The sequence below is a fragment of the Sceloporus undulatus genome, chromosome 3 (genome assembly GCF_019175285.1).
Source record: "Sceloporus undulatus isolate JIND9_A2432 ecotype Alabama chromosome 3, SceUnd_v1.1, whole genome shotgun sequence".
NCBI classification, from domain to species: domain Eukaryota; kingdom Metazoa; phylum Chordata; class Lepidosauria; order Squamata; family Phrynosomatidae; genus Sceloporus; species Sceloporus undulatus.
Genome location: NC_056524.1, coordinates 14,873,724 through 14,883,960, shown reverse-complemented (window position 1 = coordinate 14,883,960; position 10,237 = coordinate 14,873,724). Strand labels below are relative to the sequence as shown.

The window sequence follows — 10,237 nt, the reverse complement described above, 5'->3', positions numbered from 1 at the left end:
GCTCTCTATAAACTGGTTTACATATATATTCATTTCTTCTGAATCACATATACAATCTCATCATTTGCTGACACATTATGATGATGCTAATAATAATAATAATAATAATAATAATAATAATAATAATAATAATAATATATTTATCTCTAGCCTGCCTTTCCAATGATCAAGGCGGATTACATACACATGCCAGTACAGCATACCAATACAATACAATACAATAATGATAATGATGACAATGATGATGAGAAGGATTTTGTGTCTGTAAATGGTCCATCCCAGATTTAACCTCATGGCTGATGCCCTTGACCCTCAGCCCCTAACCCTACTGCTGTTCCTCCTTGCTGTCACTATCTTCTCACCTGTCCCTTCTAAGATATTCAACAGTGACAAAGGCAAAGTGATGAATCAGTACAGTGGAGCATATTATTCCCAATGAAAACGAGGATGTAAATGAGCACTGATAACAGTATCAACAAAGAGTCAGACCCACTCAAGGAGAAAGCTCATAGTGAATAACTCCCCCCCTCCTCTGTATTATATTGTTATTAAATAATAATACCATATTATTATTAAACCTCTCACAAAGTAGATTGTTGTTTTAACTGTAGCCAAGTCAACTTTGACTTATGGCAACCCTATGAATGATCTCCAAGTGACCCTGCCATCAACAGCGTCTTGGAAACTGAGGGCCATGGCTTCCTTGACTCAATCCATCTGTAATGCGGTCTTCTTCTTTTCCTACTACCTTCTACATTGCCTAGCATTATTATCTTTTCCAGTGAGTCATGTCTTCTCATGATATGTCCAAAGCACAACAGTCTTAGTTTAGTCATCTCGGCTTCTAATTAAAATCCCACCCTTACCATTAACACTCTGCTTTCAGCAAACCATTCTCATTCTCATTTAATCCCATCTGCAATATGGGTATAACTCATCTCAAAAGAATGAGTTCTAAATGATTTATACAAACAGTTATAGAATGCAAAGGCTGTCATTATTAACTTATTATTGATTTACCTCAGCCCACTCTGTCGAGCCTATTAAGCCAAATTCCTCAGCATCCCAGCTGGCAAATATTACTGTTCTTCTAGGACGCCATCCTATGGTTGCAGTATTTAAAGCACCATGATTATTATAATATCCAGGAAAAGCATACTTACACAGCATGAAACTAACAAACACAGAGATGGCCTTCTATGTCATGTGATCAGGTTTGCACCCAGCATTTTACACATAAATCCAGTCGGTAGAGATCAGCTTTCTAATAAACAAAGTAATTTCTGCCAAAGTTCAAAAAAGTTACTGGTTTGAACCACAACTCCCAGAATTTCCCAGTCAGCATGGATGATTCTGTAAGCTATGGCCCAAACTAGTACTTTTTCCATCCTCTGGTTCTTGTTTGATTTAAGTTTTCCCATGTTTGGCAAACACATAGTTTGCATTCAGATGTAAATATTAGATGATAATTTTGTTTAGCCGTGTCTGGCAAACATATAGCCTGCATTCAGATGAAAAGGTACATCTAAAAGGAGATAACTGGAAATATTTGCTTCTGTTTTCAGCTAACACTGGTTTGTTGTCATGTTATGGAATACAGAGCCATGTCTGTTGTAATGATGATTTGCTTTAATCTAAGCACAGGAACTGTGTAGCCCTCCAGAGTTTGCTGAAATGATAACTTCCAGCATCCTAGTCAACATACCCAATAAAATTCAAGAACGTTTGGAGAGTTACATCATTCACACTGCTGCTTTATTTGTGCAAGCCAGGATCATAAGGATCTGCCTAAACATTTTGCATTCTAAGGACAAAATTTGTTCAAGTTTCAAAAATGTATAATGTTTCAAACATTATACATAAGAAACTGATTGGACCATGGGTGCCGAAACAACAACTTCTACTGCATTTGATGGTAGCAGATTAGTTTAAGGTACACAGGGCAAGCTTCACAGTGTATACAGGTCTGTCCTTCAACACCTGGATGCTCTTTTTGGATTCTAGCATGCACTCCCTGAGGCAGCTGCCTCATTCTTCCAGGGTGACTCTCGATGATAAACCAAACTTTGGATGTGAATCATTTGAACCAATCATAGTTAAAACTAACCACAGTTCCCGATTTGGAAGACATAATGACCATCTGCAGTTAGCATTAAATCCTCATGAGTTCTTAGACTTGACTGTAACTCCATCAGAGCAGTCACCATATGCCTGAGAAACTACTTACATTAGAAGTTTCTAATGTCATTTTCTGAGGGTTTTATTTAATGATAGCTGGCATGCCATTTAATAGTGTTCAAGATTTTTACTGTCTGGCTCATGGTTAAAATGGTTCTTTCTGCACTGCTTTTGTTGTTGTTTAGATTGTTGCATTGCTGTTTTGCTTAATTTTATGGTTAACTACTGTGAATACTTTGAGAGAAGGCAAGATGCAATTCCCAGCAAACAAATTGGCAAACCATTCTGTAGGATTTTCATTCTTTAAGCCTTACCTTCCTGTTTCAGCTCCCCCAAACTTCTCACAATCTCATGAACTACAGCAGCTCCACTCTGAGGGTCAATCCCACCAAACACCCAAGAGTCACGGTGGCCACCTAGGATAACATACCTGTCTGGAGCAATGCAGATGGGAAATAATTTTGGAATGAGGTTAATCAATTGTTATTATTCAACTAATTAAAATCCCACTAAAAGGTTGATTTGTAGGGTTTACAGATTGGATCCAGGATGGGACAGACACCTGTAACTTTAATCTTTAAGAGATCTTGGAAAAGGTGGAGGAGGACATAGAAGAGTGCCCAGCTCTGTTCTTGTCACCAGATGCATTGCAATAACACCCTCAGTGATGTGCATCCAGTGACAAGACGAAAGCTCAAACTTTGTCCAGTCTCACTTCCCTCCACTGGCATAGTTACAGCTGTGATGGGAAAGGACTGCTGTGGCTGAAACTTATAAGGTAAGGGAAAATGAATACCTGCATCCCACTTTGACAGAGCTTTACAGTACCTCCTCCTGCTCCATGATCAGTTGAGGATTAAATTTACAGGAGCCCAGTACCAGGTCCAATCTGGCAATCCTATTCCTGAGGAGGAAGACATGGATGGAGAAGGGCCTGGAGAAAAGGGTTTCGAAGGTTGGAGGAGCTTAGTGTGTTTAACCCAGAAAAGAGCCTTCAAGAAGGGTTACAATGGTCATTTGCTGTACCTGAAGGGATGTCATAAAGGCACTGTTCTCCAGTGCTCAATAAGATAGTACAAAAAGAACACATTTAAATCATGAGAACAAAGGTCCTGTAGACCAGTTCTGGTTTGTGGGGCAGAAATGTCCCATCCCTGGTAGCTGATGGACTAATGGACTAACTCTTGTTAAGATGGCTTCCCAAGTCAGGTTACTTTTTAGGGCAGAGAACTATTTTTAAGCCTTTGGATAGGCACAGCTGACCCATGCTGGTCCTTGAGCTACAGAGGCCTTCTTAGCTGAGGTGTCATTTTGTTTAGTTTACAACAATCTTCTTGGCTCTCTGGCCTTCTCAGTCACCAATTCCTAGGAAGAAACATAAGGAGCCACCTTATCAGGTACCAGCTCTACAGACAAAATGCCTTACCTGGTTCTATTGCACCACGGAGAGTGCCAATCACATTGTAAATTCTTCTTACTTCCTTGAAGCTGTGGATATGCATTTTGACTTTGCTGATACATTTAAAAAATGAAAAAGTAAAGGTAATTAGGGGTTTGTTTTGTTTTTTAAAAAAGACCTTTAAAATGTTAATAGTTCCACACTGAATAGAAATAGACCTTAAATTATCCTCTCTTCCCTGCATCAGGGAATATTATAATGTGATCTTTTTTTCCAAAATGATGTTCAGAACCAGAGTCACTTTAAACGTATGCCTCATCCACACTGCAGAAACAATCTGGTTTGACACCACTGTAACTGACCTGGCTCAAGTGTATGGAATTCTGGGAATTGTAGTTTCCATTCCCAGAATTCCATAGTCTTAATCCAGGGCAGTTAAAGTGGTGTTAAAACAGATTATTTCTGCAGTACGGATGCAGAGCAGCACTACTGTATACAGTTTGTTATGTGCCAGGAAACCATTTTTCAAAGCCTGAGATGTTGCACCTTTGTCTCTTCCCTGGAGATGATGCATGGAAACTGGAAACTAGCCTGGAGGTCTGGCAAGTGGCAACACAACACAGGATACAAGCTCCTTTGTGACTACTCCCAAGCCAAGGATTACCCACCCTCATGGCAAGCTGTCCTCCTCTCTGCTCTCTTTCTGCTGACAGATGAAGATTTTTCTGTTTACCTAGGCCTTTGAGTGCTAACTGATGGTTGCAGATGCAGGGCTGTGCTGTATTTTTTTATCATTACTATGACATTTTGTTATCTTGTTGTGTGGCTTCAAGTCATTTCTGATTTATGACAAGCCTAATTCAAACCTATCCCAGGGTTTTAATACTGCATTGGGCAAACCGTCCTCATTCTCTGCTTACAATATGGGTATGACTCACTTACTTCAAAACTTTTAATATTAAATTAAAAACTGTTTTAAGTTAATATTGCAATATGAATATTTGTTTATTTTTTCCTAGAAACCATTGTCTTAATTGCATTTTGTTTTAACTTAAATTGTGAGCCACCTTGGTCCTATAGCAGACTAGCTCTTTATTTCTTCTCCCAGAGTCTCTGCAGAGCAGTTCCTGCTACAGAGAAGAGGAGGAGAGAGGTAGCTGGGCAGCCATTTTAAGTGGTGACTGTTAATTGTTTTCTAAACTCTAGGAAGAGTGTGCTTGTAGTCACATCTTCAGTGAGTCACACCTGTGAGTCACTAGGGGCGGAGCTAGCAGAGTAGCTCTTTATTTCTTCTCCCAAAGCCTCTGCAGAACAGTTCCTGCTACAGAGAAGAGGAGGAGAGAGGTAGCTGGGCAGCCATTTTAAGTGGTGACTGTTTAATTGTTTTTTTTAAACTCTAGGAAGAGTGTGCTTTTTATTTCAATTTTATTTCAATTTTTATTTCATTCTTTTTAATCCAAGGAAATCTACAGCAGAGGCAGAATTGATCGAGCTCACTGCCACAAATTGTTGAAGTATCAGGGGCTTAGCGTTGGTGTTTTCTGGAGAATTCTTTTTTTCAGGAGGAAGCCCACAGTCCTGTTCCAGTAATTTCCTAAGACTTTTCAGTATGGACACTGACGGAACCACGGCAGTCACCTGCAACACTTGTGGGATGTTTGTCTTCTTGCCTAAAGAAGTGGAGAACTTCACATGCCCCAAGTGCAAGTTGGTAGCCCTCTTGGAGGAGAAATTGCAGCAGTTGGAGTCCAGAGTAGCTACACTTCAGCATATTAGGGAGCAGGAGGATTTCCTGGACAGAACAGAACTAACAATCCTGGACGAATACCATGCAGAGGAAGATGCTACAGCCGAGAAGGTCACTTCACATACACAGGAGGAAGATAGCTGGAGAAATGCCACACAGAGAAGTAGGCCAAGAAGGGATTCTTCGGGGAGCTTGCAGCTAGAGAATCGATTCAAAGCTCTTTCCCTTATCAAGGAGGATGAAGAAGAGCAGCATGGACAGACTTCAGGGACAGAGCAGGCAAGCCTGAGCGTCTCACCCAAGGGAACAGCTGCTGCTAAATCTCGTAGGAGGCGTGTGGTCGTAGTGGGGGACTCCTTGCTGAGGGGTACAGAAGCAGTAATTTGTAGGCCTGACAAGATGTCTCAAGAGGTGTGTTGTCTCCCAGGGGCAAAGATCCGTGATGTGACAGAGAGGCTGACAAGACTGGTCAAGCCTACTGACCAATACCCCTTCCTCTTGGTCCACGTGGGAACCAATGATACTGCAAGACACAGCCTGCAGAACATCAAAAGGGATTACGAGGCGCTTGGTAGGAAGCTGAAAGGAATGGATGTACAGGTTGTCATCTCGTCTCTTCTGCTAGTTGAAGGGCAACGGTCCAGGAAGGGAGAGGAAAATAGGGGATGTGAACAACTGGCTTCGCAGATGGTGCTGCCAAGAACAATTTGGATTCTTTGATCATGGGCTGCGGTTCCATGAAGAAGGACTTCTTGCAACGGACGGGTTGCATCTCACACCAGTTGGAAGAAATGTTTTTGCCAACAGTCTCAAGAACTTGATCAGGAGGGCTTTAAACTGAGTTCCGTGGGGAAGGGAGACAATATTAAGGAAGGCGAAAGGGCTGGAGAAAATAGTCAAGCAGACATAGGAAACAAGAAAAAAAGTGCAAGGATCCAACAGTGGGAGGCAAATAAACTTGCACAAGCAAAAAGTAAATGGGACCTGTGGTCTGCGATGCCTCTACACTAATGCACAGAGCATGGGAAATAAGCAAGATGAACTTGAACTCCTAGTACAGCAAAGCAAATATGATATAATAGGCATCACTGAAACCTGGTGGGACGAGTCTCATGATTGGAATGTGGAAATAGAGGGGTATAACCTTTTTAAGAGAAATAGGCCAAACAGGAAAGGAAGAGGAATAGCACTATATGTCAGAGATATTTACACCAGTAAAGAGATCCAGGACATCAATCATGGAAGCCAGGTGGAGAGCATCTGGATAAGAATCAAAGGGGAGGGAAACAACAAGGATGTTACGGTGGGAGTCTACTACAGACCCCCAAGTCAGACGGAGGAATTGGATGATGCCTTTCTAGAACAGATGACCACACAGTCAGAAAAGAGAGATGTAGTAGTGATGGGCGACTTCAACTATCGTGATATTTGTTGGAAGTCAAACTCAGCCAGATCCTCAAGGTCTAGCAAATTCCTCACTTGCCTGGAAGACTATTTCATGGTCCAAAAGGTGGAAGAGGAAACAAGAGGGTCAGCTATTTTGGATCTGATCCTAACCAAAAAGGATGACTTGGTTAATGGGGTGCAAGTGGTGGGATCCTTAGGTGGAAGTGACCATGTTCTCCTGGAGTTTGTTATACAATGGAGAGGAGAAGCCAGGCATAGTCAGACACGCATCCTAGACTTTAGGAGAGCGGATTTCAGTAAACTTAGAGAAGTATTGGGGGTGATCCCATGGTCAGAAATACTAAAAGAGAAGGGAGTTCAGACCGGATGGGAGTTTCTCATAAGAGAGATACTGAAGGCACAATTTCAAACAGTTCCAGTGAGAAAGCAAAATGGGATGTGTCTCAAGAAACCAGGATGGATGACTAAGGAACTTTCAACCGAGCTAAGTTTGAAACGGAAGATGTATAAGAAATGGAAAAAAGGGGGAAATCACAAAAAAGGAATTCAAAGAAATAGCAGGCATGTGTAGGGGTAAAGTCAGAAAAGCTAAAGCGCAGAATGAACTCAGGCTTGCTAGAGAGGTTAAGAACAACAAAAAGGGCTTTTTTGGATATGTCCGCAGCAAATGGAAGAAGAAGGAAACGGTAGGGCCACTGCGTGGAGAAGATGGCAAAATGCTAACAGGAGACAGAGAAAATGCAGAATTACTCAACACCTTCTTTGCCTCAGTCTTCTCAGAAAAGGCAAAGGGTGCTCAACCTGAAGATAATGGAGCAGAGGACAGAACAGGGGAATTTCAGCACAGAATAAGTAAAGAGATAGTAGAGGAATACCTTGTTAATCTAAATGAATATAAGTCTCCAGGACCAGATGAACTACATCCAAAAGTATTAAAAGAACTGGCAAATGTAATATCGGAGCCATTGGCAATAATCTTTGAGAACTCCTGGAGAACAGGAGAAGTCCCAGCAGACTGGCGGAGGGCAAAAGTTGTCCCCATCTTCAAAAAGGGGAAGAAAGAGGATCCCAACAATTATCAGCCAGTTAGTCTGACATCAATACCAGGAAAGATTCTAGAGCAGATCATTAAACAGAGAGTCTGTGAACATCTAGAAAGCAATGCCATAATCACAAAAAGTCAACATGGGTTTCAGAGAAACAAGTCATGCCAGACAAATCTGATCTCTTTCTTTGTTAAAATTACCAGCTTGGTAGATGAAGGGAATGCTGTGGATATAGTATATCTTGATTTCACTAAGGCCTTTGACAAGGTTCCCCATGACATTCTTGCAAACAAGCTTGTAAAATGTGGACTAGACAAGGTAACTGTTACATGGATTTGTAACTGGTTGACTGGCCGAACCCAAAGGGTGCTCAACAATGGCTCTTTTTCATCCTGGAGAGAAGTGACCAGTGGGGTCCCACAGGGCTCTGTCCTGGGCCCAGTGCTATTCAACATCTTTATCAATGACCTGGATGACAGAATTGGGAGCACACTTATCAAATTTGCAGATGACACCAAATTAGGAGGAATAGTTAATACTCCAGAGGACAGGACCAACATTCAAAATGATCAGAATAGACTAGAAAGCTGGGCCAAAGCTAACAAAATGAAATTCAACACAGAGAAATGTAAGGTACTGCACTTAGGGCAGAAAAATGAAATGCACAGATATAGGATGGGAGACACATTGCTGAATGAAAGTACATGTGAAAAAGATCTAGGAGTCCAAGTAGACCATAAGTTGAACATGAGTCAACAGTGTGATGCAGCAGCTAAAAAGGCCAATGCAATTCTAGGCTGCATCAATAAAAGTATAGTGTCTAGATCAAGAGAAGTAATAGTGCCACTGTATTCTGCTCTGGTCAGGCCCCACCTGTAATATTGTGTCCAGTTCTGGGCACCACAATTCAAAAAGGACATTGAGAAACTGGAGCGTGTCCAAAGGAGGGCGACTAAAATGGTGAAAGGTCTGGAAACCTTGCCCTATGAGGAACGACTCAGGGAGCTGGGGATGTTTAGCCTGGAGAAGAGAAGGTTAAGAGGTGATATGATAGCCCTGTTTAAATATTTGAAGGGATGTCATATTGAGGAGGAAGCAAACGAGCAAGCTTGTTTTCTGCTGCTCCAGAGAACAGGACCCGGAACAATGGATGCAAGCTACAGGAAAAGAGATTTCATCTCAACATTAGGAAGAACTTCCTGACAGTAAGGGCTGTTCGACAGTGGAACAAACTCCCCCGGAGTGTAGTGGAGTCTCCTTCCTTGGAGGTCTTTAAGCAGAGGCTAGATGGCCATCTGTTGGGGATGCTTTGATTTGGATTTCCTGCATGGCAGGGGGTTAGACTGGATGGCCCTTGTGGTCTCTTCCAACTCTATGATTCTATGATATAGGGGCAGGGGGGTAGGAAGGCAGGTTATAAATGAATTTTTAAAAACTATATAGTGATGGCGAACCTATGGCACGCGTGCCAGAGGTGGCACTCATAGCCCTCTCTGTGGGCACACATGCTGTCTCTCTAGCACAAAGTTTGCCAGAGTTTCTTACTAGAAAGCCAGAGGGACGTGGCACTTTGCAATAAATAAATGGGGTCTGGGTTGCAGTTTGGGCACTCAGTCTGTAACAGATTCACCATCGCTGATATAGAGGATGTGTTCTGAGAGGGTGCAATGGCCTTGATTGTCCCAGGGGGCCTTTGGGACACAGGACTCCCACCCCTTCTCTTAATATGATATTTCCCCTTCCCATACACACCTTCTGGAAGCATTCCCTTTAAAGCCTGGCCCAATGTTGTAAGGCACAGGCAGATTTCCTTTCCAAGTGTCATCTGGTGGAGGAGGCCCACCCATCTCCCTGTTGGAAAAAGACAGCAGAACAGTCATGTTTTTAATTCAAGAAATATCATTTCTTTTAAAACAACAAAAAAGGCAAACCAGAACTGGGAGCAATTGTGTTCCATACCTTCCAACATTTCACAGAAGAAAACTGGGACATCTATGGCCAAGCAACATCAGAGTGTGATCAAGGTGACAATAATCCTTAATGAGGAAGAACACACAAGCTAGGAGAGTTGTAACAGCTTGCTTTTGCCTAAACCTAATCGGAAGGACAAGATTCTGCTCTCTCCTCTTCTCTCCTCCCTACTGAGCTAAGTGAGTGCAAGCTACTTTTGAAAACTGAACTTGTTGATAAATTGAATTGAAAAGGCAAAAACAAAAGGTAATATAAACAGTCTTTATCTGTATCTGTTGGAGAAGTGACAAAACAATGTAAAGTGAACCCTTTTTATACACTGGGGTTTGGTTCCAAGATGCCCCGTGGATAACAAAATCCGGGTATGCTCAAGTCCCATTAAATATAATGACACAGCAAAATGGTGTCCTTATAAAAAATGGAAAATCAAGGTTTGATCTTTGAAATTTATACTTTTTTGGAACATTTTCAAACCATATATGCTTCAAT

At 41.8% G+C, this 10,237-nt stretch overlaps 1 protein-coding gene across 1 annotated transcript in view; it reads right to left on the bottom strand.

The window, feature by feature from the left end:
• Positions 1 to 10,237, bottom strand: part of LOC121927293 (putative N-acetylated-alpha-linked acidic dipeptidase) — a 46,169-nt gene that overhangs the window by 14,984 nt on the left and 20,948 nt on the right. Inside the window, 4 exon segments of the mRNA XM_042461016.1 lie at positions 1,021 to 1,103; positions 2,493 to 2,612; positions 3,605 to 3,690; positions 9,530 to 9,628. Of these exon segments, the coding sequence (XP_042316950.1) occupies positions 1,021 to 1,103; positions 2,493 to 2,612; positions 3,605 to 3,690; positions 9,530 to 9,628 (388 nt within the window).